General features: G+C 38.7%; 1 protein-coding gene across 13 annotated transcripts in view; it reads right to left on the bottom strand.

Moving 5' to 3' along the window:
* The window catches only part of RYR2 (ryanodine receptor 2), an 810,976-nt gene that overhangs the window by 267,055 nt on the left and 520,728 nt on the right, over positions 1-23,193 (bottom strand). For all 13 annotated transcript variants that reach the window (XM_060406755.1, XM_060406748.1, XM_060406743.1 and 10 more), the window contains 2 exons: positions 18,422-18,630; positions 16,167-16,341 (listed from right to left, as the gene is read on the bottom strand). In XM_060406755.1, coding sequence (XP_060262738.1) covers positions 16,167-16,341; positions 18,422-18,630 — 384 coding nt within the window. The remainder of the gene's footprint in view (positions 1-16,166; positions 16,342-18,421; positions 18,631-23,193) is intronic.

Genomic DNA, 23,193 nt, shown 5'->3' with positions numbered 1-23,193 from the left:
TTAAAGAAAGAAAGGAAACCATATTAATTATGTTAATTTTTAAAATTCTTTAGAATTAACTGCCTGGTAAGGGGATGAGATGATGTATTTCAGCAGATGCAGCATTTATGTACTTTTAAAAACCTCATATATGCAGATGACACCACCCTTATGGCAGAAGGCAAAGAACTAAAGAGCCCCTTCATGAAAATGAAAGAGGAGAGTGAAGAAGTTGGCTTAAAGATCAACATTCAGAAAACGAAGATCATGGCATCCGGTCCCATCAGCTCATGGCAAATAGATGGGGAAACAGTGGCTGACTTTATTTTGGGGGGCTCCAAAATCACTGCAGATGGTGACTGCAGCCATGAAATTGAAAGATTTTTACTCCTTGGAAGGAAAGTTATGACCAACCTAGACAGCATATTAAAAAGCAGAGACATTACTTTGCCAACAAAGGTCCATCTAGTCAAGGCTGTATCTATGTAAACAAGGCTATAGTTTTTCCAGTAGTCATGTATGGATGTGAGAGTTGGACATAAAGAAAGCTAAGCACTGAAGAATTGATGCTTTTGAACTGTGGTGTTGGAGAAGACTCTTGAGAGTCCCTTGGACTGCAAGGAGATTCAAACAGTCCATCCTAAAGGAGATCAGTCCTGGGTGTTCATTGGAAGGACTGATGTTGAAGCTGAAACTCCAATACTTTGGCCACCTGATGCGAAGACCTGACTCATTGGGAAAGACCCTGATGCTGGGGAAGATTGAGGGCAGGAGAAGAAGGGGACAACAGAGAATGAGAAGGTTGGATGGCATCACCGACTCAATGGACATAGGTTTGGATGGACTCTGAGAGTTGGTGATGCACAGGGAGGCCTGGCGTACTGCAGTCCATGGGGTCACAAAGATTTAGACACGACTCAGAGACTAAACTGAACTGAATTTCTTTCTGCTATACTTTACATGAAATTTCAAACAGCCAGCACAATAAACAAGGTCAGTATTGGGATGTAGACTACAAATGAGACACTCTAACTTGTAGATCAAAGCAGCAGAGGATCCTATGAACAAAATACCAAATTCCTACCATTAAGATGTCCACTCCTTTCCTTGTTGAAATTAGTGTCAGCGAAAGCACTGTATTGGGCTTCCCAGGTTGCTTAGTAGTAAAGAATCTTCCTGCCAACGCAGGAGATGCAAGTTTGATCCCTGGGTCAGAAAGATCCCCTGGAGGAGGAAATGGCAACCCACTCCAGTATTCTTGTCTGGAGAATCCCATGGACAGAGGAGCCTGGCAGGCTACAGTCCAAAGGGTCACAAAGAGTTGGACATGACTGAGCAAGCACAAAAGCAATGTATAACTCTCCAAACAGCACAAGACAACAGAAATAACATCTGATAATTCATAAGGATTTCACCCAGTGTGTATCATCAGTATATACTTAAATAAATGGTTGTATCACAGTGCTACCAACCAGGAAGCATGAACACATCCAGCTGGGTTCAAGGAAGTGTGAATGATGAGTTTCTAGTTAAAACTAAAAAAGACACAGCTGTGTCTGTAGCTGTGCCAGTTCTTGATGATGTAGTCAAGGAAATAAGTGTCCCCAGAGGAGTCAAAAAAAAAAAAAAAAAAAAAAGAACTGAATAAATACAATAGATCTGAGAGAGGTTAAACTACATGGGCACAAACTGGCAAACCTAACTAGGGGATATCAAGATAGAAATATCTGCTCTGATGCTTAACATTTCTTTCTTTCTAATCACTTTATGTGCAGATGGAGTTACTACCCTAAAAGTGAAGTTACTGAATACCTAAAAATATCTGTATAGATATTGGGTATTTATTAATATCTGAGCTTTTCTGTATGTCTGATATGTATGTAAACATTTCTATGCCTGATGTTTTCATCTAAAAAATCAAGTACTTATTGCTGTGTCCAAAGATTTATGTCCTAGACTGTTCACTATATTTAGAATCCTAGAATAGTTTGGACAATAAGTATGTTTTTTTCTTTTCCTTAAGATGGTATACTACTTAACTTTTGAAAATCTGTTTTACAAAGGTTCATCAATATTTAGGAAACAGTCATGGTAAATATTACTTCAATAAAGAAGGAGGTAACACATGGCTTACTTTTAAAGATGCAAAAACACAATAAGGTTTTTTTAATCAAAAAAGTTTCAGAATTTTGGAAGTTTTAATACTTTTTTCTCTTTTTATGTCTCTCAGTTACACAATTTTTAAATGAATACATATTTTATTATGAAAAGAAGTGATAGTGTATGTAAAAATATTCATTTAAGAAAATGGGATACAGAAATGTGGCAGAATGATGGGGATATAAGGTGGTTCAAATACATGCTCTTCAAGTTATTGAAGTTCAAATTCTCAATGCTAGTGAGTGTGCACTGAGCTCAGTACCAGAAATCCTGCTAACAAAATTATACTAGTACAAGAGTGATCAAGAGTGATTTAGTAATGCATTACTAACTGTACCCAGTATTCTCTAATAACCTATATGGGAGAAGAATCTGAAAAAGAGTGAATATATGTATAACTGAATCATCTTGCTGTATGCCTGAAACTATCACAATGTGTAAATCAACTATACTCCAGTAACTTTAAAAAAAAAAAAAAACACTTTCAACTATTCATTTCTTTATCCAAGTTTTTTGAGCAGCTACTGTGTGCCAGAAACCAGAAATGTTAAGTGACTAACACAGACCCAGCTAATATGAGACCCATCAAAGTCTAATATGATGGGGAGACAAGTGAAGAAGTGAAGCCAAGCTAGCCTACTGACCCATTGAAAAAGAGGGAGTGGCAAGAGACAGGAAGAGTAGAGAGATGAAGTCAGGAAGGTTTTGCAGAAGACCTACCATCTAGCAGAGGGCAGACAGGCAGTACTAGGAAAGGACTAAAAGCAGAGTTTGGAATCCAACAGACCTGGATTCCAGTTGCAGCTCGACTGCTTCTTGGCAAGTCACTTAAATCCTCCAAGCTCTAATCTTTGCCTCTGTAATACCTAGGCAATACGGTTATGGTTTTAAAAACAATATCCTGTATGATTAGTACTTGACATGTATGTTCATTAAACTAATTTTAAATGGAAAAAAAAAAAGGTAAAAGAAACTAAATAGCCATAATAAGAGAATGACTAGTTATGACACACACACAAAATTAAATAGGTACAGTCACTAAAAATCATGTTTAGGACTCACAAAAATAAAACTGTAGGGGTAAATAAAACTAACCTGGCAACACTTAAAATGGGTTATTTCGGGTGAAGCATATACATATTTTTGCACTTCTCGAAAAGGCTGACATTTCTTAAAATACAAAATTAGTAAAAATATCAAAAGTTATGCTTAAAATGTTTTTATGCCTTAGGACAATATTTATCAAATTAAGGTGGCAAAAGAAAATTATTTTTACACCTCCAACTTTTAAGTGGGAGAAAACACATTAAAAATCAAATTTCTCTCTGGGTAGTGGAAACATAATTTTTAACCATTTTTATTATAATCCTTTATGTTTCACAAATGTTGAAAAATGTATTAATCTTATGAAAGATAAATGAAAATAATTTTTCATCAGCTTATAGCAGTAGGTTGTTTTATTTTTTTCTTTTTTTGCTTTAGTATTTTGGTCTCCTTTAGAGGAATATATTTGTGAAAGTACATCCACAAGTAGAAATTATGCTACTTCTTTCTCTTTTTAATTTAAATGAAGTAGAACCTAATAAAAATTAAATTGTATTCTGACCTCTGCAGTTTCAGTAGCAACTATGAAGATGCCCTGGAGAAGGAAATGACAACCCACCCCAGTATTCATGCCTGGGAAATCCCACAGACGAAGGAGCCTGGCGGCTACAGTCCGTGGGGTCGCAAAGAGTCAGACACGACTTGGCCACTACACAGCACAGCGTTCCTGTTGTGGCTATTTCTAAAAACTATGTTTTTAAAATGCGCATCTTACAGCAGGAATGACTAGATGACAATCGTATCAGAGCAAACAACGAGTGGAGAAAAACTCCAGGTACTTTTCAGTTGCCAGGCCTTGGTCCCTTCCATTTGGCCAGTGTCCTGCAAACAAATGCTTACCGCACAGGGCTCCCTAACAGCAGCTAATTCTGAGTGTTTATCTAACGCTTCATCTCGGTGACCATTAACAATCATTCATTGAGACAAGAATCATTATTATCTTTTCCCAGTGACTGGATTCCAATCTCAGTTTAAATCACAGCTAAGTGGTCAGAAAAGAACCCCAGGTGTGCCAGGTCTCAGAGTCCACACTTTAAGTCAGGCCTATAAATTCCCAAAGAGTAGAGATTTTAGGTTTCACGGATCATACAGTCTCTGCCAAAATTACAAGCCTGAGTTGCAAAGTGCAACTGCAAATAGCCTGTGAACAAAGGGGCATGGGTGTGTTTAAATAAAACTTTACTCGCAAAAACTAGAGGCAGGTGGACATGGCCCTCAGGCCTCAGTCTGCCAACTCCTGCTCTGAGTTTTCAACATTCAAACCCTGTATCCAGTCCCTCCATTTGGCAGATGTGTAATGTATGCTGACCACATGCCAACCACTGTTCTACGCACTGGAGATATAGTTGTGAACAGGACAAAAAGGAGCCCCTGCCTTACCAAATCTTACCTTTATGTGGAGAAGGCAGATAGTAAGTAAATAAAGAGTTATCAATATACATAACGCCAGGAAGTCATAAAAGTTATCAAGACGGATGTTTTACCATAAATTATAGAAGTTGATAAATGACCTCACTCTTAATAACTGTCCACAGTAAAACATGACGGTTGAAGTTCATTTCTTTAATAACTGAGGTGAGCTGAACTCAAAAATATTCCAACCCAATGAAACCGATTTCCACAAATTCACACACACACCTCCCTCAGAACAGGTGAAATATCAGTCCTACCTTCCTCTCCTCTGTGCCCTCCCTCTTCTATTCCAGTTACCTTAACTGACATCCTGCAAATAACAAAGTCTGATGTATCTAAAGGAAGTTTTCTTCCTGGCAGTGGGTCTTAAATTAGTACACACCAGTCCAGTTGGTTACTTGGGCCTGTGCCAGACCCGCCCTAACTATTGGTAAATCTGTTAAAACAGTAGCTACAACTTATGGCTAAATTGCTTCCTCCAACGAAAGACAGATGGCTTCAGCAAATTTTAACTTTCTCCCTCGAAGAGCCACCTCACTCCTGAGCAGAGGGGTATGTTGGGAGCGTGCAAGTCCAGCAAAGAAATTGGCAGTCACAAGGGTGTGGGGGTGGGCCGTGGGTGTAAAATCTGTGGTGGGAGCCAGAATAAAAAAGAATATAAAGTAGATCAAGCCTACCAGCTTTTCCTAAGAATACACAATTTCAGATTTTGGAATTTCTGAAATTCAGGTAGAAATCCACATTTATAACCTAAACTAAACAGACAAAAACAGATAAAAATGGCTAATATTATACTAATGCCTAAATCTGAATTATTTGATCAGAAGGAAGGGCAACATTTACTAATGGTCTACTATGTGCCCGATTATATAAGGCACCTTTCCATCTATTATTAAATATTAACCCCATTTTTCAAGGTGAGGAAACAACTAAGATGTTAAATTATTCTGTCTAAGGTCCTATAGTTAGTTAAATGGAATGCTAAAATATGAATCAAGAATGCTGATAGGGAATGTAAAACAAAAATTATTTGCCTTAGATTTCTGAGATCTTTAGAACTTTGAAAGAGGTATGAAAAGACCATTTCCAATTAGCATTTCTTTATTTTTTTTTTAAGGAAACGAATACAGAGGGCTATACGGCCGAGACCATATAGCAAGTATTATTTTTCAGAACTGGATCCAGAAGCCAGGACTTCAGACATGATATTTGTTGCTTCTATTCCATTTTGGCTTTGAAAATGAATCAAGAAATCATGCTATGTGAGGTCTTAGGGAATTTCCTGTGATGCAAATGCATCTATTTTTTTTGTTTTAATTTTTATTTTTACTTTATTTTACAACACTATATTGGTTTTGCCATACATTGAAATGAATCCGCCATGGGTGTACATGAGTTCCCAAACATGAACCCCCCATCCCACCTCCCACCCCATATCATCTCTCTGGATCATCCCCGTGCACCAGCCCCGAGCATCCTGTATCCTGCATTGAACATAGACTGGTGATTCGTTTCTTACACGACAGTATACATGTTTCAATGCCAGCAAATGCATCTTTAGTGCAGGACATTGTAACACCAATACTGGCACAACAGGGGCATTCCCATACCTTCTTCCTGGCTCTTGATTCAGCAGGATTTTTATTTTTGACCTTGAAAGCCATCACAGGGCTTCCCTGGTGGCTCAGTGGTAACAAACCCACCTGCCAATGCAGGAGACACCGGTTTGATCCCTGATCTGGGGAGATCCCACGTGGCGCAGAAATACTTAGTCTGTGTGCTGCAACTAATGCGCCTGCGCTCTAGAGCCTGGGAGTCACAACGACGGAGCCCTCATGCCCTAACTACTCAAGCCCGTGCACCCTAGCCTCTGCTCTGCTGCAGAAGAAGCCACCGCAATGAGAAGCCCGCACACTGCAACTAGAGAGTAGCCCCTGCTTGCTGCCACTGGAGAAAGGCCTGCACAGGAACAAAGACCCAGCAGAGCCAAAAATAAATAAATAGTAAAATTATATACAAAAAAGTTCAGGGTTTTTTGGTACCATCTTACAGAAAAAATGGAATGAACTTAAAAAAATAAATAAAACCTTCCCATTCTCTCCACCAGTTCAAATCCAGAAAAAAAGAATGTTTAATATACACAAGGTTTGACATCATTTATCCTGACTCCTTGACCTTTTCTGTATAATTTAAACCCTAGATCTTGCTGTTTGGTTCTACTGTATTTACATATAATAAGCTTCTGGTGTTGTACTTCTATATAATTCCTTCCAGTACCTCCAAGTTATATTCACAATATGCAAAACTGCCAATTTTCACAGAGGTTAGTATGTATACAAGTTATTTTATACCACCAACTTTATTCATTCTCAAAATGCTCTGTAAGGTAGAGATTTCCTCTGTTTATCAATACATAAAATTTAACTGTCAATTAACTGGTCAGCTTAGGTTTAACAGTTTGATTTTCACTGAATTAATCAATCATTTCACAATGAATTTCCCCAAATGACATGATGTTTAGATTACATACACACAGGCTCAAAATACATATTAAATAATAACATGAAAGGTAGCTATAAAGATTAGAAATCTTACATTTAAAAAATTTTATTTTTTGGCCACAAGGCATATGGGATCTTCCCTGACCAGGGATTGAACTCATGTCCCCTGTGTTGGAAGTGCAAAGTCTTAACCACTGGACCACGAGGGAAGTCCCAGAATCTCCTCAGTTCTTAAAGTATTCCATGGATGTACAACATATTTTAAGAGTTATTCCTGGAAAAATTCAGGGAGTTTCTAGGATAGTGTCCCTTTCTGAGACTGTTTATTCTGGTTTCCAACATCTTCATATTCTTTAGAGTTTGTCTACCACTTTATAACTAAATGTCCTTATCTACACTCACAATATCTAGTATCCCATTCCATTATCTTAGCTGTTTGGATTGCCCAACTGCAGTGATTCATAGTCCTAACTTCTTCCTTCTTTCAACAAGTACTTATTTTTAAGTGGAAAGTGAAAAAAGAAGTGAAAGTTGCTCAGTCGTATCCCACTCTTTGTGGCCCCATGGATATACAGTCCATGGAATTCTCCAGGCCAGAATACTAGAGTGGGTAGCCATTCCCTTCTCCAGGGGATCTTCCCAACCCAGGGGTTGAACGCAGGTCTCCCACACTGCAGGCAGATTCTTTACCAGCTGAGCCACCAGGGAAGCCCAAGAATACTGGAGTGGGTAGCCCTTCCTTTCTCTAGGGGATCTTTGCAACCTAGGAATTAAACCAGGGTCTCTTGCACTGCAGGTGGGTTCTTTAGTGGTGAGCTACAAGGGAAGCCCTATTTTTAAGTGGGGAGATTCCCAAAAATGTTGCTTTCCCGGGTCTGTTGCGAACCTGGGTCCCAGTTCCGCATCAAGAAGAGGTTATACAGGGTGGTACTAGCTACAGAAAGGACAGATGTTATGATGGAGCCAGAAAGTCAGTAGGTATTTGGGAAAGTACAGACTCAACCTTAATTCACACCATGTTGATAGCTACACTGGATGAGTCACACATATCCACCAAACAGTATGTACTTCAAATGAGGGTAAAATAATATTGTAAGATAGCTAACTTTCTATACTCTGTTTCTTTCTTTTATTAAGGCAGCATAATAAAATCAATAATGGAAAGCTATTCCTCCCTTTTCCTTTAGCGGTCCTTTCTGCCTAAAGCTACGCAGCTAGTTTAATTATTAAAAATATTCTTTCTGTTTTCTCCCGAGGAAAGGAATTCCATGCAGTCTCAGCACCAGGAATTGAGTTTTGCTCACTGTCCTTTCAAGAGTTAGATACAGAATCAAAAGCAGCCTTTATGGATTTGATTATAATCATTACAGGTATAAAACCTGAGGGCCCAGCAGTGAGTAACAGAAGAGCTGACAAACTTGAAAAAGCTGCAGTGTAATGAGACACTCACACCGATACGTACTCATAGCCGACTTTGTAAAATGCAGGTAATCTCTAAACAAGATAACTATTCTTTCACCATCTGGCAAGATGTTAAATAATTCTCTTCCTTGCTTTAAATTAAGGATATGATTAGCTCTTCAAACTACTGGTAACATGAAGCTCTTGCACATTGAGTGTAAATTAAGAATGATACTAGGGATGAAAGTATAGAGGGGGGTCATGTATTCATTTCCTAGAATTACCAGAGCAAAATACCACAGACATTTTCTTTACTCATTCATCTATCCACAGGCATTTAGGCTGTTTGCATAATGCGGCCATTGTGAATAATAATAACATGGGAGTGCAGGGATCTCTTTGAGATCCTAATTTCTATTCCTTCAGGTCTATATCCCAAAGTGGGATTGCTAGATCACATGGTATTATATTTTAAATTTTTTGAGGGACCTCCATACTCTTTTCCATAGCGGCTGCACCAATTTTCATTCCCACGAATAGTGTACCAGGGACTCCTTTTTCCCATACTCTCACCAACATTTGTTATCTTTAGGGTTTTTTTTAACATATTTTTGCAGATGTAAGGTGATAGCTCATTGTGGTTTGATTTGTACTTCCCTGGTGATTAGTAACATAGAGTACCTCTTCCTATTTAGTCAGTTTCTTTGCTTATTCTTAAAATGGGTTATTTGGTTTTTGTTGGTTTGAGGTTTTATTAATGAGCTGCAGGAATTCTTTATTTTGGATTACCCTTTATCATATATGTGACTTGCAAATATTTTCTCCCATTCCAAAGGTTGCTTTTTCATTGTGTTAATAGTTTCCTTTGTTGTACAGAAAGTTTTTAGTTTAATTCCACTTCTTTATTTTTCCTTTTGTTGACTGTTCCTGTTGAAAAAAATCATTGCCAAGGCCACTATCAAAAAGCTTCTCCTTTATGTTTTCCTCTTAAGAGTGTTAAAGTTTCAAGTCTTATGGTGAAGTCTTTAATCCATTTTGGGTTGATTTCTGTGTATAGCTCAAAATCATGTTGTGCACAGCCACAGAAACATTTTCCGTATGGTTCAGAATTACATAAGGGTCCAATTTCATTCTTTGCATATGAATATCCTATTATCCCAACACCGGTTATAGAAAAGATACATCTTTTCTGACTCTGTGTTTTTGGTATCCTTATCAAAGATCAGCTGATTATATATGATTAATCTCACAATAAATTTTATCTCTCAATAAAGTTTAATGATCTTCTCTTTAAAGTTCTGTGCACCTTATTAGAGTGATGACTAGTGACTCCTGAAAACTCCTAATATTACTGTAAATGGAGTTTTCTATTTAGTTTCACAGGTTTTCTGTTAGTATAGAAATGATAGCTTGCTAAATCTTCCAATTATTCCTAGTAATATCTGTAGCTTCTTTTTAGGGCAGTGGTCCCCAACCTTTTTGCCACCAGGGATGAGTTTTGTGGACAACAAGTTTTCCACAAAAAATTGTGGAAAAGGGAGAGGGTGGTTCAGGCAGTGATGAGAACCACGGGGAACGACAGATGCAGCTTTGCTTGGTCGCCCCGCCACTCAGTTCCTGCTGTGTGGCCTGGTTCCTACCAGGTGGTGGGCAGGTACAGTCACGGCCTGGGGGCTGGGGACCCCTGCTTTAGGGTTTTCCCTGCAAACGATTACTTTATCTGCAAATACAGATTGCTGTTCCTCTTATTCCAGTTCTTAACATTGCCAATTTCTTTTCCTTGTCATATTAAAAGTTTAAAAATCAGTTCAGGAATAGACACTTTTTAGCACAAGAATATACTAAAGTACTAAAAGAGTTTATAAACATTCTATATTTAAATTTTTCTTACATCTACCTGTCTTTATATCTGTGCCATACTTGACTTGGGATTTCTTTCCATTTTCATAACTTCTTCTTATTGCTATAGAGAATGTCAGCTCAGACATTAATATATTGGCTAGTAAAGCATCAAAAGAACAATGTTGTTAAGATATATAACAATATATTTATTGTCCACTAGCCCTGTTCTTGTCTGTTATGGTAAGAATTACTTCCACTGGTCTCTGGAGGAAGTGTATTAAGAAATGCTCCATATAAAAATTATCACTTAAACAACAAACAAACAAAAAAACTTTAGTCCCAAGTTTGATATGGAATAAACTCTGGCTTTGGTAAGATGAAACAGACTCTGGATGAGTCAGCAGAACTCCTTTCAGGTCCCTGCTATACAGCATGCATCTTAGTTTGACTGGCCACCAGGCCTCCGTGACTAAAAGTTAGAACGTCTTCTATGTTATGAGAAAGACAATTTGTGATAAAAATAACTCCTGATTAGTTAACTGCATATGGATAGGGGGAATATATCTAATGATTCCTGATGAAGAGACATGCTTGAGGTGGAGCAGTGAGCAAGCATAAATTCCTGTTCTATTCTGAACAGACAGGCACCAAGGATGCCTTCTGATAGGTTCAGCTGAAACTAAAACTGTATTGGTCAATTAATTTGTTTTCCATCACTGTGAAACAAATCACAACCAACAGCAGTTTAAAATAATGTCCATTTATCATTTCCTAGTTCTATAGGTCTTCCTGGTGGCTCAGATGGTAAAGAGTCTGCTTGCAATGCAGGAGACCTGGCACAATCCATGGGTGGGGAAGATCCCCTGGAGGAGGGCATGGCAACCCACTCCAGTATTCTTGCCTGGAGAATCCCTATGGACAGAGGAGCCTGGTGAGCTACAACCCATAGGGTCGCAAAGAGTTGGACACAACTGAGTGATTAAGCATAGCACAGTTCCATAGGTCAGCAAGTCTAGGTATGGCATAATTGGGGTTCTCTGGTCAGTGACATAAGAAGGTAATCAAGATACTGACTGGACTGTGTTCTCATATGAAGCTCAGAGTCCTCTTCCAAGCTCCTTGGTTGTTAAAGTAATTCAATTCTCTGTAGTTGTACGATCAAGATCGCCTTTTTCTTGTGAGTTAGCAATCATGGGCTGTTCTCAGATTTTTACCATGTGGCCCTCTCATATCAGAGCAGTTTGTTCCTTCAAGTCTGGGAGATTTTATCTCATACTTTGAATCTCTCCACCTTCAAGAAGCACCCAATCTCTTTTAAGGGCTGACTTGATTAGGTCGAGCTCATATGGTTAATCTCTGCTTGGTTAGCTTAAAGTCAACTGATTACTAACCTAATCACAAAGCTATACCTCATCACATTCAGATTTTGCCCACACTCAAGAAGAGAGGATTATACAAGGCATGTCTACCAGGGAGCAGGACTCTAAGAGGCCCTCTTAGAATTCTGTCTGCAATAGAGGGTATTGCTACCTCTTTCCCTGGTCTCTTCCCAATCTGGATCCTGAATGTTTGTCAGTCTAACAGTGAGAAGAGACCAGGAAGAACTCACAGAAAACCTTACCAGGGACAGCAATTGCACTTGCCAGTGCTATTCCTTAGTTGACATTAAAGCCAGAGGACTCTTTGAAAAATGAAGATTCAATTAATCTCTTCGTTTTATCTACAGATGCTCTGAAGTGATGTTTTTTTTTAATCCAAATAGAAGGAAGAATCCTAAAAGAGGATCTGCCACATAGATGAAATAGCTTTGAAAGTCTGAAAACTCCACTCCAGGACTACAGCTCTGTAACACTCTTGCTCTTGACCATGTAAGTCCTGGTCCTTTGAGGGGAGTTAAAAGACTAACAGATCTTGTTCTTCTACCAGAGGCCAGTATATCTCAGCAATTAGTTCTTTGTTCAAATCACATATAAGCTTTAAGGTCAAGTCTGTGGTCACCGAGGGATAGTGCATTTCCTCTTTGCGAAAGAGATCTGTAGCCTTTTAGAGAAGCCTCAATTGCATCTTTATGAAATAACCAGATCCTCACCTCGAACTAACTGGATGGCTATATCTCCACCTGGATTGAACTGGATAACCCCATCAGTCTTTCAAAGATTTTTGTAATTTTCCTTTTGATGTTATCTAGAAACAGTTTATACTGGTCAAGACATCATTTCAGTTATGTAAACTCTACAAAAGGCAGAGACATCAAAATATATTTAGCCGTGTTGTCTACTGAGCTGATCAGATAGGGATGTGCAGAGTGTACATATATGTATATGTTTTATAGAGAGAAAACTTCCTGTCCATTTTATTACATAGTCCTTTTGATTGCTTTACATATGCCTAAGCTATTTCTGCAGAAACAAAAAGGAATTATGGGATCTTTAAAAACATCAAATCGAGCACGGGACAGACACAAAGACAAGCTAGGTATAATAACAATCTGAAAAAGAGCACTTAAGAACCTTTTTAATACTTTAGTAACCACAGCATATTCCGGTTGACCTAAATTAAAAGTGTTTTTAATATACTCCTTTGAGCTGTAGACACCCCAAGGGCTCACTCTCAATGGTGATAGGTAAGTTAGAGAGCTCAACTCAGGGCCTCATATTATACTTTTACCCAGAGCAGTTCCATTGTAGTTTTTTCAGAAGCTATGTATTGAGTAGAGTGCACTTTGTAAAGGCCCATAAGGGAAAAGAATTTTTTAAAAGGGTGGGTCTATGATTCATTTTGCTGTACACCAGGAACTAACACAACACTGTAAATCAACTATACTCCAATGACAATTTTTTAAAAAAGAAGCAGCTATGTAAAGTAAACTGGAAGAGAAAGGGAAAATTCCACTTCCAAAAAAAGGAGTTGAAAGTCACAGGCATGGATAAGCTTTGTAGTCCTTTTAATGGCAGAAAGTTTATTTATTTTTTTAATTTATTTATTTTAATTGGAGGTTAGTTACTTTACAATATTGTATTGGTTTTGCCATACATCAACATGAATCCGCCACAGGTATACATGTGTTCCCCCATCCTGAACCCCCCTCTCTCCTCCCTCCCCGTACCATCCCTCTGGGTCGTCTCAGTGCACCAGCCCCAAGCATCCAGAAAGTTTAAAATTATGACTAGCCCTTATAAAGTTAACAGTTAACGGTCATGGCTAAATAAAACTTATCACCTGCTTTGGAGACCAAAAGGATACTTTCTAACACATCCAATAATAATCCAATGAATGGACCACAGAATTTTAAGATAATTCATCAGAAAGCTCTTTATAATTCTAACATCATTCTATGAATCTATGTGGTATAAATTAAACATGCAAAACTTACAAAGTCATCTTTAAAATTTAACTTCAAAATAATAAAAGCATAATATGCAAGCATTTTAAAACAACAATTATAGAAATAAAACCTCAGGTTATATAGTACTATATAGTACTATAGTACTGGGCAGTATGGACATTACACAGAAAAACACACCCTCTCTCACCTTCCCTGTGATATGCTGACACTCATATCCCAGAAACAAAACCAGCGGAGGGGAGATAGATGATGGAGGGTTAAAGGGAAGGATGGGAGCACCCTGTAGGGCTCCTGAGCCGGAATCCTTTCCTTCTCCCCTATTTCTTATTTGTAGGAAATAGACTGTGGCCTCCTTGAACTACCCCAAGTTCCACAGGGCAGATTCGAACAGTCGCTAATTAGGAAAGGGAGGGATAGAAACAAGAGAGGAACAGCCAAGAAACAATAGTGCAGCCTTGGGACAGGGTCCAGGTTCTACCTCAAAAGATACACATAAAAATATCTTTAAACTCTTCAGAGAACCAAAACCCCCCACAAATGGAGGATGCCAGCATTCTGCATTCCAGAATTAAGGAACCAGAAATACTCATCAGATTACCTGACATCAGACTGAAGAAATGCTGTCCCATGCACACACACCCTGATCTCAGTAACCCCACCCTTGAACCAATCACTATTAAACTCCTCACCAAATCCTTCTGATGGCAGGAACCCACTGTGCCCCCCTCTGCCTGCAAAGCAATAATGCTATTTTCTACTTCACCCCAAACTCTGTCTCTGAGGTTCAATTTGGCACCAGTACAGAGGCCAAACTTTCAACATCAGTTTCATCCACTATCCAGAGATACAGGTATTCAAAACAAGTTGTAAAAAGGTAAAATTCCTACTATTTTCACAAATCTATGTTTGAAATCTATGGTCACACCTACTCAAATCCCTGGGTCATGCCTGCTTGAAAAATATGGGCTTACCTGTTCAATTCCTGGGCCAAGAACATTCCCTGGAGGAGGAAATGGCAATAAGCTCCATTATTCTTGCCTGGGAAATCCCATGGACAGAGGAGCCTGGTAGGCTGCAATCCTTGGGGTCACAAAGAGTCTGACATGACTCAGCACACCTGCTCAAAAGCTCAGTTAATGAATAACTATAGAACTTCATGCAAATAATGAACTGGCTAAGGTTCTTTTAGGGTTGGTGAGAAATTTATAGACTTTTTAAAGTATTGATTGAGGTACATCTTAAAATCCAAGACTATATATACATATATTAATATAGTCAAGTAACAATTACTCAGTTATATCCAACTCTTCTTGATTGCATGGACTGTAGCCCTCCAGGCTTCTCTGTCCATGGGATTCTCCAGGCAAGAACACTGGAGTAGGTTGCCATGCCCTCCTCCAGGGGACCTTCCAGACCCAGGGATCAAATCTGTATCTCTAACATCTCCTGCATTGGCAGGTAAGTTCTTTACAACCAGTATCACCTGAAAAGCCCCAATAGGATATATTCAGTCATTTTGAAGAAAAAAAAAAAGTGTTAGGTTATTTTGTTTATATGCTCTAGATTAACACAATTCAATAGAATTCTTGTTGATGATTTAAATGTTCTGTATCTCTCCTGTTCAATTGGGCACCACTAACCATAGAGTCCTGTTGAGCATTTGAAATGAAGCAAGTGCCATTAAGAAACTCAAGTTTTAACTTTATTTCATTTAAATTAATATAAATTCAAAGAACCTCATTTTATGACAGTGGCCACCCATTGGAAGTACTGTCCTATAAAATACCTATCCTCTCATTTCTTTCACAAACAGCTTTGTCTTTCTCTTACAACGCTTTTCAAGGTCATCTCAGAGTCCCACAGGCAGAGGTATCTTTACCCTGCACTGTGCTTCCATGGAATTTTCTGCATTTCTTTATTTTAGAACTTATCCACGGAATAGAAACTGTGCAGGTGCAAACTTGCCCTGCTAAACTATTGGCTGCATAACAGTAAGACAATGCTTCATTCCTGTCATCTCAGAATCCAGAGAGGGCCTGATATGCAGTAGGCTTTCAATATATTTTTTGAAATGAATGAAAGAAAAGAAGCTATAAGCAGCTGATTGAACCAAGAAGTTCTAAATGAACATTTAATATGTGTGGAAAACTATCCTTTGCCTGCCATTGTATTTTCTTACTCGCATTCATAAAAACCATTTATGCCTTAGCAAAATCCTAGCTCCGAAGTACAGAGAGAGTTTCTGCTTAAGTCATTTCAAGGCTTTTGGATCCAATAAGCCTTATGGGCACCACTGTGGTTTACAGCTGCAACTCATTTGCTTGCTCACCCTCAAACTGAGATGGTTGGTAAAGAGGCATCAGAACAAAGAGCTTCCCTGTATCCCAACGTGAACACAACACAAGACGCAGTACACTTACCATCACCAACATCAAAGTCCTTGAAAGCCAGTTCTGAACCTGAATCATCAAGAAGGATTTCGCCATTCAGTGTGAACATCATGGTGTGCTCTGTCATGTCAACCATACAGCCCACAACATCGCCAGCTTGCCAGGAGCGCCCATAGTGCTCATTGCCCTGGTGCCACCGCTGGGCCTGGAGACAGAAGAGCCACTGTCACAGAAAAAGCCAGACCGGTACCCGCCCACCGCGACTGGCATGATTCACAGCAGCCCTTGTGTTAACGTAGCGGGGGGAAGAAATGCAGTCAGCCCATCTGTCTACAGCAACTCGCTAAGTGATGTGGAGGTACCCAGGGATTCTGAATCCTTGACATTAACATCATATGTCGTTGAATGTTGAGAAAAACTCAAGTGCTACTTCATGATTTGAGTCTATTATTTTAAAAAATCGAACCTTATATCCTTTCTGTTAAAAGAAAAACTGTGTCTTTAGAAATTTATTTTTCTCACTACAATGAACACTTCCCAGGATATGAGTTGTTTTTCTCCACTCCCCCAACACTTCCCAGGAAATGAGTTGTTTTTCTCCACTCCCCCAAATACAGAGAATTATGAACAGAGAATCAGCTGGGAACTGATCACTGAAAATGACATTCTAATTTTCAACTCTTTCAAAATAAAATTCCATTTCTTGGAACCAGTGGCACTCACATTTTAGCAAAATAGAAAACTGAAGCATTTTAGTATAGAAAGGGTTTGAATCAAACAAATATATTCTTTAGATATTTACTGAAATAATAAGCCAAAAATCATGTACATATATGTCAATACTGCTTTATCTATAACACAGGCAAAATCTCATAAATACATTTGAAACATAGTCTTGATAAATGTGACCTTTGAATCTGTAAGTATATTACAATGATTTGCAGATACAAAATTATAGTATTTTATCAGATAAATCTTTTTGTTTTTCCCTAATGTATCATCTTCATTGTAAACTGATATATAACAGAATATATTCACCAATGCAAAACAATGATTTTCCTAAAGTATAACACACTGTACTTTTTAAAAATTTATTTAACCAAATTAGGTACCAAAAGGTGTTAAATTTTTCTATCTATCTGATATAGAAAATAGGACTCAAGAAATGTAACATTTCAGAACAAAGTGGATCAGTTGCCCTAGAAGACACAATATTGATTTCTAGTACAAAAAGGCTTTCCTAGACACACACCTGGCTACCCAAATGTCAAATATCTTCACAATTGCTGATTTATTTTAATTTTTTTTCTTTAATTAGGAAAAAAGCTCCCTCCAAAGGAATATAAATTTACTGAAAAAAAATTAGCAAATTAAAATAAGATAAAAGAATAAAATATCAATAACTTTATCAACCAAAACTATTACTATTCCTATTCTAGTGTGGTTATGTTCATATATAAATATTTTTAATTTTAAAATATTTTATACAGAAAAAGTAAACATTCAATGTTTATATAATGTACAAATAAACAATGTACCAAAAAAGAAGAAACTTACCAGCTTTCATCAAACTGAAAAAATTAAAATTACTCATAACACTGAAAATGGAAACTTTTGGTGATTATAAACAACAAACAGCATGACTATGGCTATTAAATGTTTATATCTATCATTAATTATTGCTTGAGGATAATGGACTTGCTATGTCAAATGGATATATTTTGCATTAGCATATAGAGTTTTAATGCTTTTGATAGATGAGGATGATTCACCCTTTTTATATGATAGACAATATTTTACTTCTTAAACTTTGAATAGTCTTGAATTTTCACAGGGTGAGAGGTCTCAAAATGTCTCAAAACGTTTTGAGACTACAGACAGAAGTTCTCCTAGAAACTATATTCTGAGTTTGGGTTCAGGAAAGCACAATATTAATATTACGTGTGTGTGTATTCAGTTGGTGTTCGACACTTTGTGACCCCAAGTACTGTAGTCTGCCAGGCTCCTCTGTACATGGGGTTGCCCAGCCAATGATACAGGAAAGGGTCCCCATTTTCTCCTCCAGGGGATCTTCCCAACCCAGGGACTGAACCCACATCTCCTCATTGGCAGGCAGATTCTTTACCCCAGAGCCACCTGGGAAGCTGGACCATCAAAAGGAAAATGAGTGGGGATGCAGGGAGGCAGTGTGGGGCTCACAGCACGCAGATGCTTTAGTGCACAGTAGCCTACAAAGGCAGGAACCTACAAACTCCTGTGTCTGGCGCCCAGCAAAGCGCACTCACCTTGAAGCCATCAAAAGCAAAGGCACGTTCATCTGAGCCAAGCTCCTGATCAGGTTGACACCCTGGCCTGCTCCAGCCAACTCGCATGTCTCCAGAAGTGATCGCCTCAAATTCAAAATACCACCTTCCAGCCTTCACAGCATACGTTTTCTCAGCACGGAAGATGCGGAACCTCTCTCCTGTGCCGCTGCACACTTCAGCTCTGGCAGCTGTGAATGTAAAGGGGTTCTGGTGATCACTGAATGAGAAATTGAAAGAGGAGGACAGATACCACGTAACCTACAGGAACAATGCTAATGACACCTTCTCATCTTGATTCACATGTAACAAAGTGTTTTCATATCAGATGGAACTAGCTGGGTCAAGTGCAAAGTATACAAAAGGCCTGCATTTGGAGGCACTGGTGGTTAAATGTCACTAACTCTGTAAGAGCAGAGGATGTTAAGATTTTTTTTTTTCCCTTTGGAAAAAAGTTTACCAAACACTTGGTGATTTGGTAATGGAAAGCAAAATGGTAGTGGAAAATGAGATGCACGTAAGGGCATGAATGGGCAGAAGACAATAAAAGAGGTGGGCATGGTGGGAGAAGAGGAGGCTGGAAGGAATGAGGAGAGTAACACTGCCATATATACACACTACTATGGATAAAACTGGCAGCTAGTGGGAAGCTGCTGTATCGCACAAGGAGGTCAGCACGATGCTCTGTGATGACCTAGGGGGTGGGATGGGGGTGTCACATGTAAACATATAGCTTACTGGCTTCATTGTTCAGCATAACTAACACAACATTGAAAAGCAATTATACTTCGATTAAAAAAGAAAGAAAGAAAGAAAGAGAGAGATGGGTTGGAGAAAAGAGGGAAGAATCAGCCAGGAAGTGAGGAGGAAAGAGAAAACAAGAAGAAAGAGATCAACATTCACAGAGAACAGTAACCATTGATAAATTTCACAGACAGGATGGCTAAGTGCATTAAGTCTTCCCCTAATCTACACTCTCACTGTAATGTGCTACACATACCAAAGCTGTGTTTAAGAGATTTGAGGAAACAACCAAAGGGTCAAGTCCAACATCAGGATTAGCGCTGTGTGAAGGGAAAAAAAAAAACATCTGTAGGAAATGAGATGTACATGACATGGATGTGCCAGTGAAAACTTCAGACCAGGGAACCTGGAGCCGGGATAGCTTTAAGATCGTCACCCTCTAGGATTTCACATGCATGCGGACACCGGTCCCCTGAACAGATATCAAAGGGTATGGTCAGCTCTGTGAAGACCAGGGTTAAATACAGAGGAGGGAATTTACGTGACTTGACCTACATCTCACAACTAACAAACGGCAGAATCTGGGAGCTGCCAAATGCCACAAACTGTGTTCTTTCCACTCTTCCTCCAGCAGCTGACACGGAATTAGCAGATACCAGCTACATATTAGTTCTCACCTGATCTCAAGTTAGGAAAGACCTTATAACTAATAAAAGTTTAATAAGAACTTAACTATTGATATGGCTAAATAAACAAAAACACTCAAGATAAGCTCTAAAGGTTGCCAATTAACACACAGTTAGATCATCTTTAACAATTTAAGCTTATATTGAAGAAAAGAAAAATGGACTAAAGAGGTTCTAGCCCATAATAGGGGCTGGTTTAATGAAAGGACCAGTTATTGCTTTTTGCTGATTATGTGATTATAGGGGATACAGAGGAACTATATCTGATAAACCTTTTAAAAGCTGTGTTAAATTTCTGAATAAACAATATTTTGTTTTTTCACCTCAAGTACATACACACACATGCTCACACCTAACAGCCTAGTCTGCTCCAGGCAAATCTCCTGTATCCAACAGTGAAGCCTCAAAAGTCACACACTCGTATCATGCAAGACACTCAAATATCTTCCTGAAAAAATAGATGCATTCAGGTCAGTCATTCAGTCACGTCCAACTCTTTGAGACCCCATGGACTGCAGCACGTCAGACCTCCCTGTCCATCACCAAATCCTGGAGTTTACCCAAACTCACGTCCATTGAGTCAGTGATGCCATCCAGCCATCTCATCCTCTGTCATCCCCTTCTCCTCCTGCCCTCAATCTTTCCCAGCATCAGAGTCTTTTCAAATGAGTCAGCTCTTTGCATCAGGTGGCGAAAGGATTGGAGTTTCAGCTTCAACATCAGTCCTTCCAATGAATATTCAGGACTGATTTCCTTTGGAAAGGACTAGCTGGATCTCTTTGCAGTCCAAGGGACTCTCAAGAGTCTTCTCCAACACCACAGTTCAAAAGCATCAATTCTGCACTCAGCTTTTTTTATAGTCCAACTTTCACATCCATATATGATTACTGGAAAAACCATAGCTTTGAGTTTAAAAATGAGGCATTTATACTACTCTATAGAGCAGACAGCATGTACAACCTTCTCTGAAAAGAAAAGGTTTGCTTTTGATACATTCAAGTTAGGAGTGGAAAGGGACTTGAATGAGAAAAACCTTCACCTTTACCTTGTTGGTAAAGGGTAAAAATTTCTCACATCTATTATTTAAAAACTCAATGATTTTTGAAAGATTGAATAGTAAACAACTTTTCAAGGACAAGAAAATTTACTATTCAGAAGATAATTCTAAATGTCATGGTACTAAAAAAAAAAAAATAGGAAACGACATATTTCCAGTCAGTGTCTCCCCCAAAACAGAACACCAATCCATTGTTTCTTTAAGTCATGCTTGTAATCTTCCTGAAATGAATCACAGAGGTACAGAATACGATCAAGGAACTACACGAACCTTGGGAGATTACGTGTCAGGAAAATAAAATGCCCTCAACATATTTATCCTTATTTTTAGTGATGCTGACATTTGTAAATACAATCATACTTATTACATTCTCATGTGGACTAACAGATTAAATTCCCAATTTCCTAAGTATGGAATATTCCATTTTTTAGAAATCTAAATTACTGAAAAATTCATGGGTCCTCTTTCCTATTTTAAGTTTCCAGGATATCAGACTCCACAAAATGCAAAATGTGCTCAAAGAGCCAAATAAATTTTAACATTAGTTTAAGTCCAAATACATTGGGAAATCTGATACAGAAATATAACCACTACATAATTTCCTTAAAATCCTACTGCAAATTTCTCTTGATATTAGGATTCATCATTAATCTTCCCTACTAATAACAGTAATAAAAATAGGGGGACTATAAAGAAGATCCGGGTCAGTAAGAGGCAATGATGAAGACTTTGATCATCCTGGCATTTTTCTCCTTGATCTCAAGCTGCTGTACTGTTCTTTTTCTTATTGAAGTATAGTTGATGTACAACACTGTATATATGCACGACAGTGATTCACAATATTAAAGGTTTTACCCCATTTATAATTATAAAAAATGGGCTCTATTACCTGTGTTGTGCAAAATATCATTGTACCTTATCTGATACATAGTAGTCTGTACCTCTTAATCACCTACCCCTACTCCTTGCTCCTCCCGCCTTCTCTCTCTCCACTAGTAACTACTACTTTCCTCTCTACTTCTGTGAGCATATTTCTTTTTCTTAAATATATTCACTACTTTGTTTTATTTTTTCAGATTCCAGACATTTGTTGTTGTTCAGTTGCTAAATTATGTTCGACTCTGTGACCCCATGGACTGTGTATGGTACGCCAGGCTCCTCTGTCCTCCATATCTCCGGAGTTTGCTCAGAATCATGTCTATTGAATTTGCGACACAACATCATCTAAGCATTTCATCCTCTGCTGTCCCTTTGTCCTTCTGCCTTCAATCTCTCCCAGCATCAGAGTCTTTTCTGGTGACCCAACTGTTTGCATCAGGTGGCCAAAGTATCGGAACTTCAGCTTTAACAACAGTCCTTCTAATGAACAGCTAGGGCTGATTTCCTTTAGGATGGACTGGTTGGATCTCCAGCAACACAGTTCAAAAACATCAATTCTTTGGCACTCATCTTTCTTTATGGTCCAACTCTCACATTAACACATGACTATTGGAAAAATCAAGCAGAGACATTACTTTGCCGACTAAGGTCCTTCTAGTCAAGGCTATGGTTTTTCCAGTAGTCATGTATGGATATGAGAGTTGGACTGTGAAGAAGGCAGAGCGCCAAAGAATTGATGCTTTTGAACTGTGGTGTTGGAGAAGGCTCTTGAGAGTCCCTTGGACTGCAAAGAGATCCAACCAGTCCATTCTGAAGGAGATCAGCCCTGGGATTTCTTTGGAAGGAATGATGCTAAAGCTGAAGCTCCAGTACTTTGGCCACCTCATGAGAAGATATGACTCACTTGAAAAGACCCTGATGCTGGGAGGGATTGGGGACAGGAGGACAAGGGGACGACAGAGGATGAGATGGCTGGATGGCATCACTGACTCGATGGACGCGAGTCTGAGTGAACTCCAGGAGTTGGTGATGGACAGGGAGGCCTTGCGTGCTGCGATTCATGAGGTCGCAAAGAGTCGGACACGACTGAGCGACTGAACTGAACGGAACTGGAAAAATCATAGCTTTGACTTTCTGAACTTCTGTTGTCAAAGTGACATTTCTGCTTTTTAATATGTTGTCCAGGTTTGTCACAGACATCCAAGAAGCAAATGTCTTTTAATTTCATGGCTGTAGTCACTGTCCACAGAGATTCCGCAGCCCAACAAAATAAAATCTGTCACTGCTTCCACTTTTCTACTTGCCATAAAGTGATGGGACCAGATGCCATGATTTTAGTTTTTTGAATGCTGAGTTTTAAGTCAGTTTTTTCACTCTCCTATTCCACC

The sequence above is a fragment of the Ovis aries genome, chromosome 25 (assembly GCF_016772045.2).
Source record: "Ovis aries strain OAR_USU_Benz2616 breed Rambouillet chromosome 25, ARS-UI_Ramb_v3.0, whole genome shotgun sequence".
In the NCBI taxonomy this organism is placed as follows: domain Eukaryota; kingdom Metazoa; phylum Chordata; class Mammalia; order Artiodactyla; family Bovidae; genus Ovis; species Ovis aries.
The sequence above is the reverse complement of the archived record's forward strand: the minus strand, read 5'-3'. Positions and strand labels throughout refer to the sequence as shown.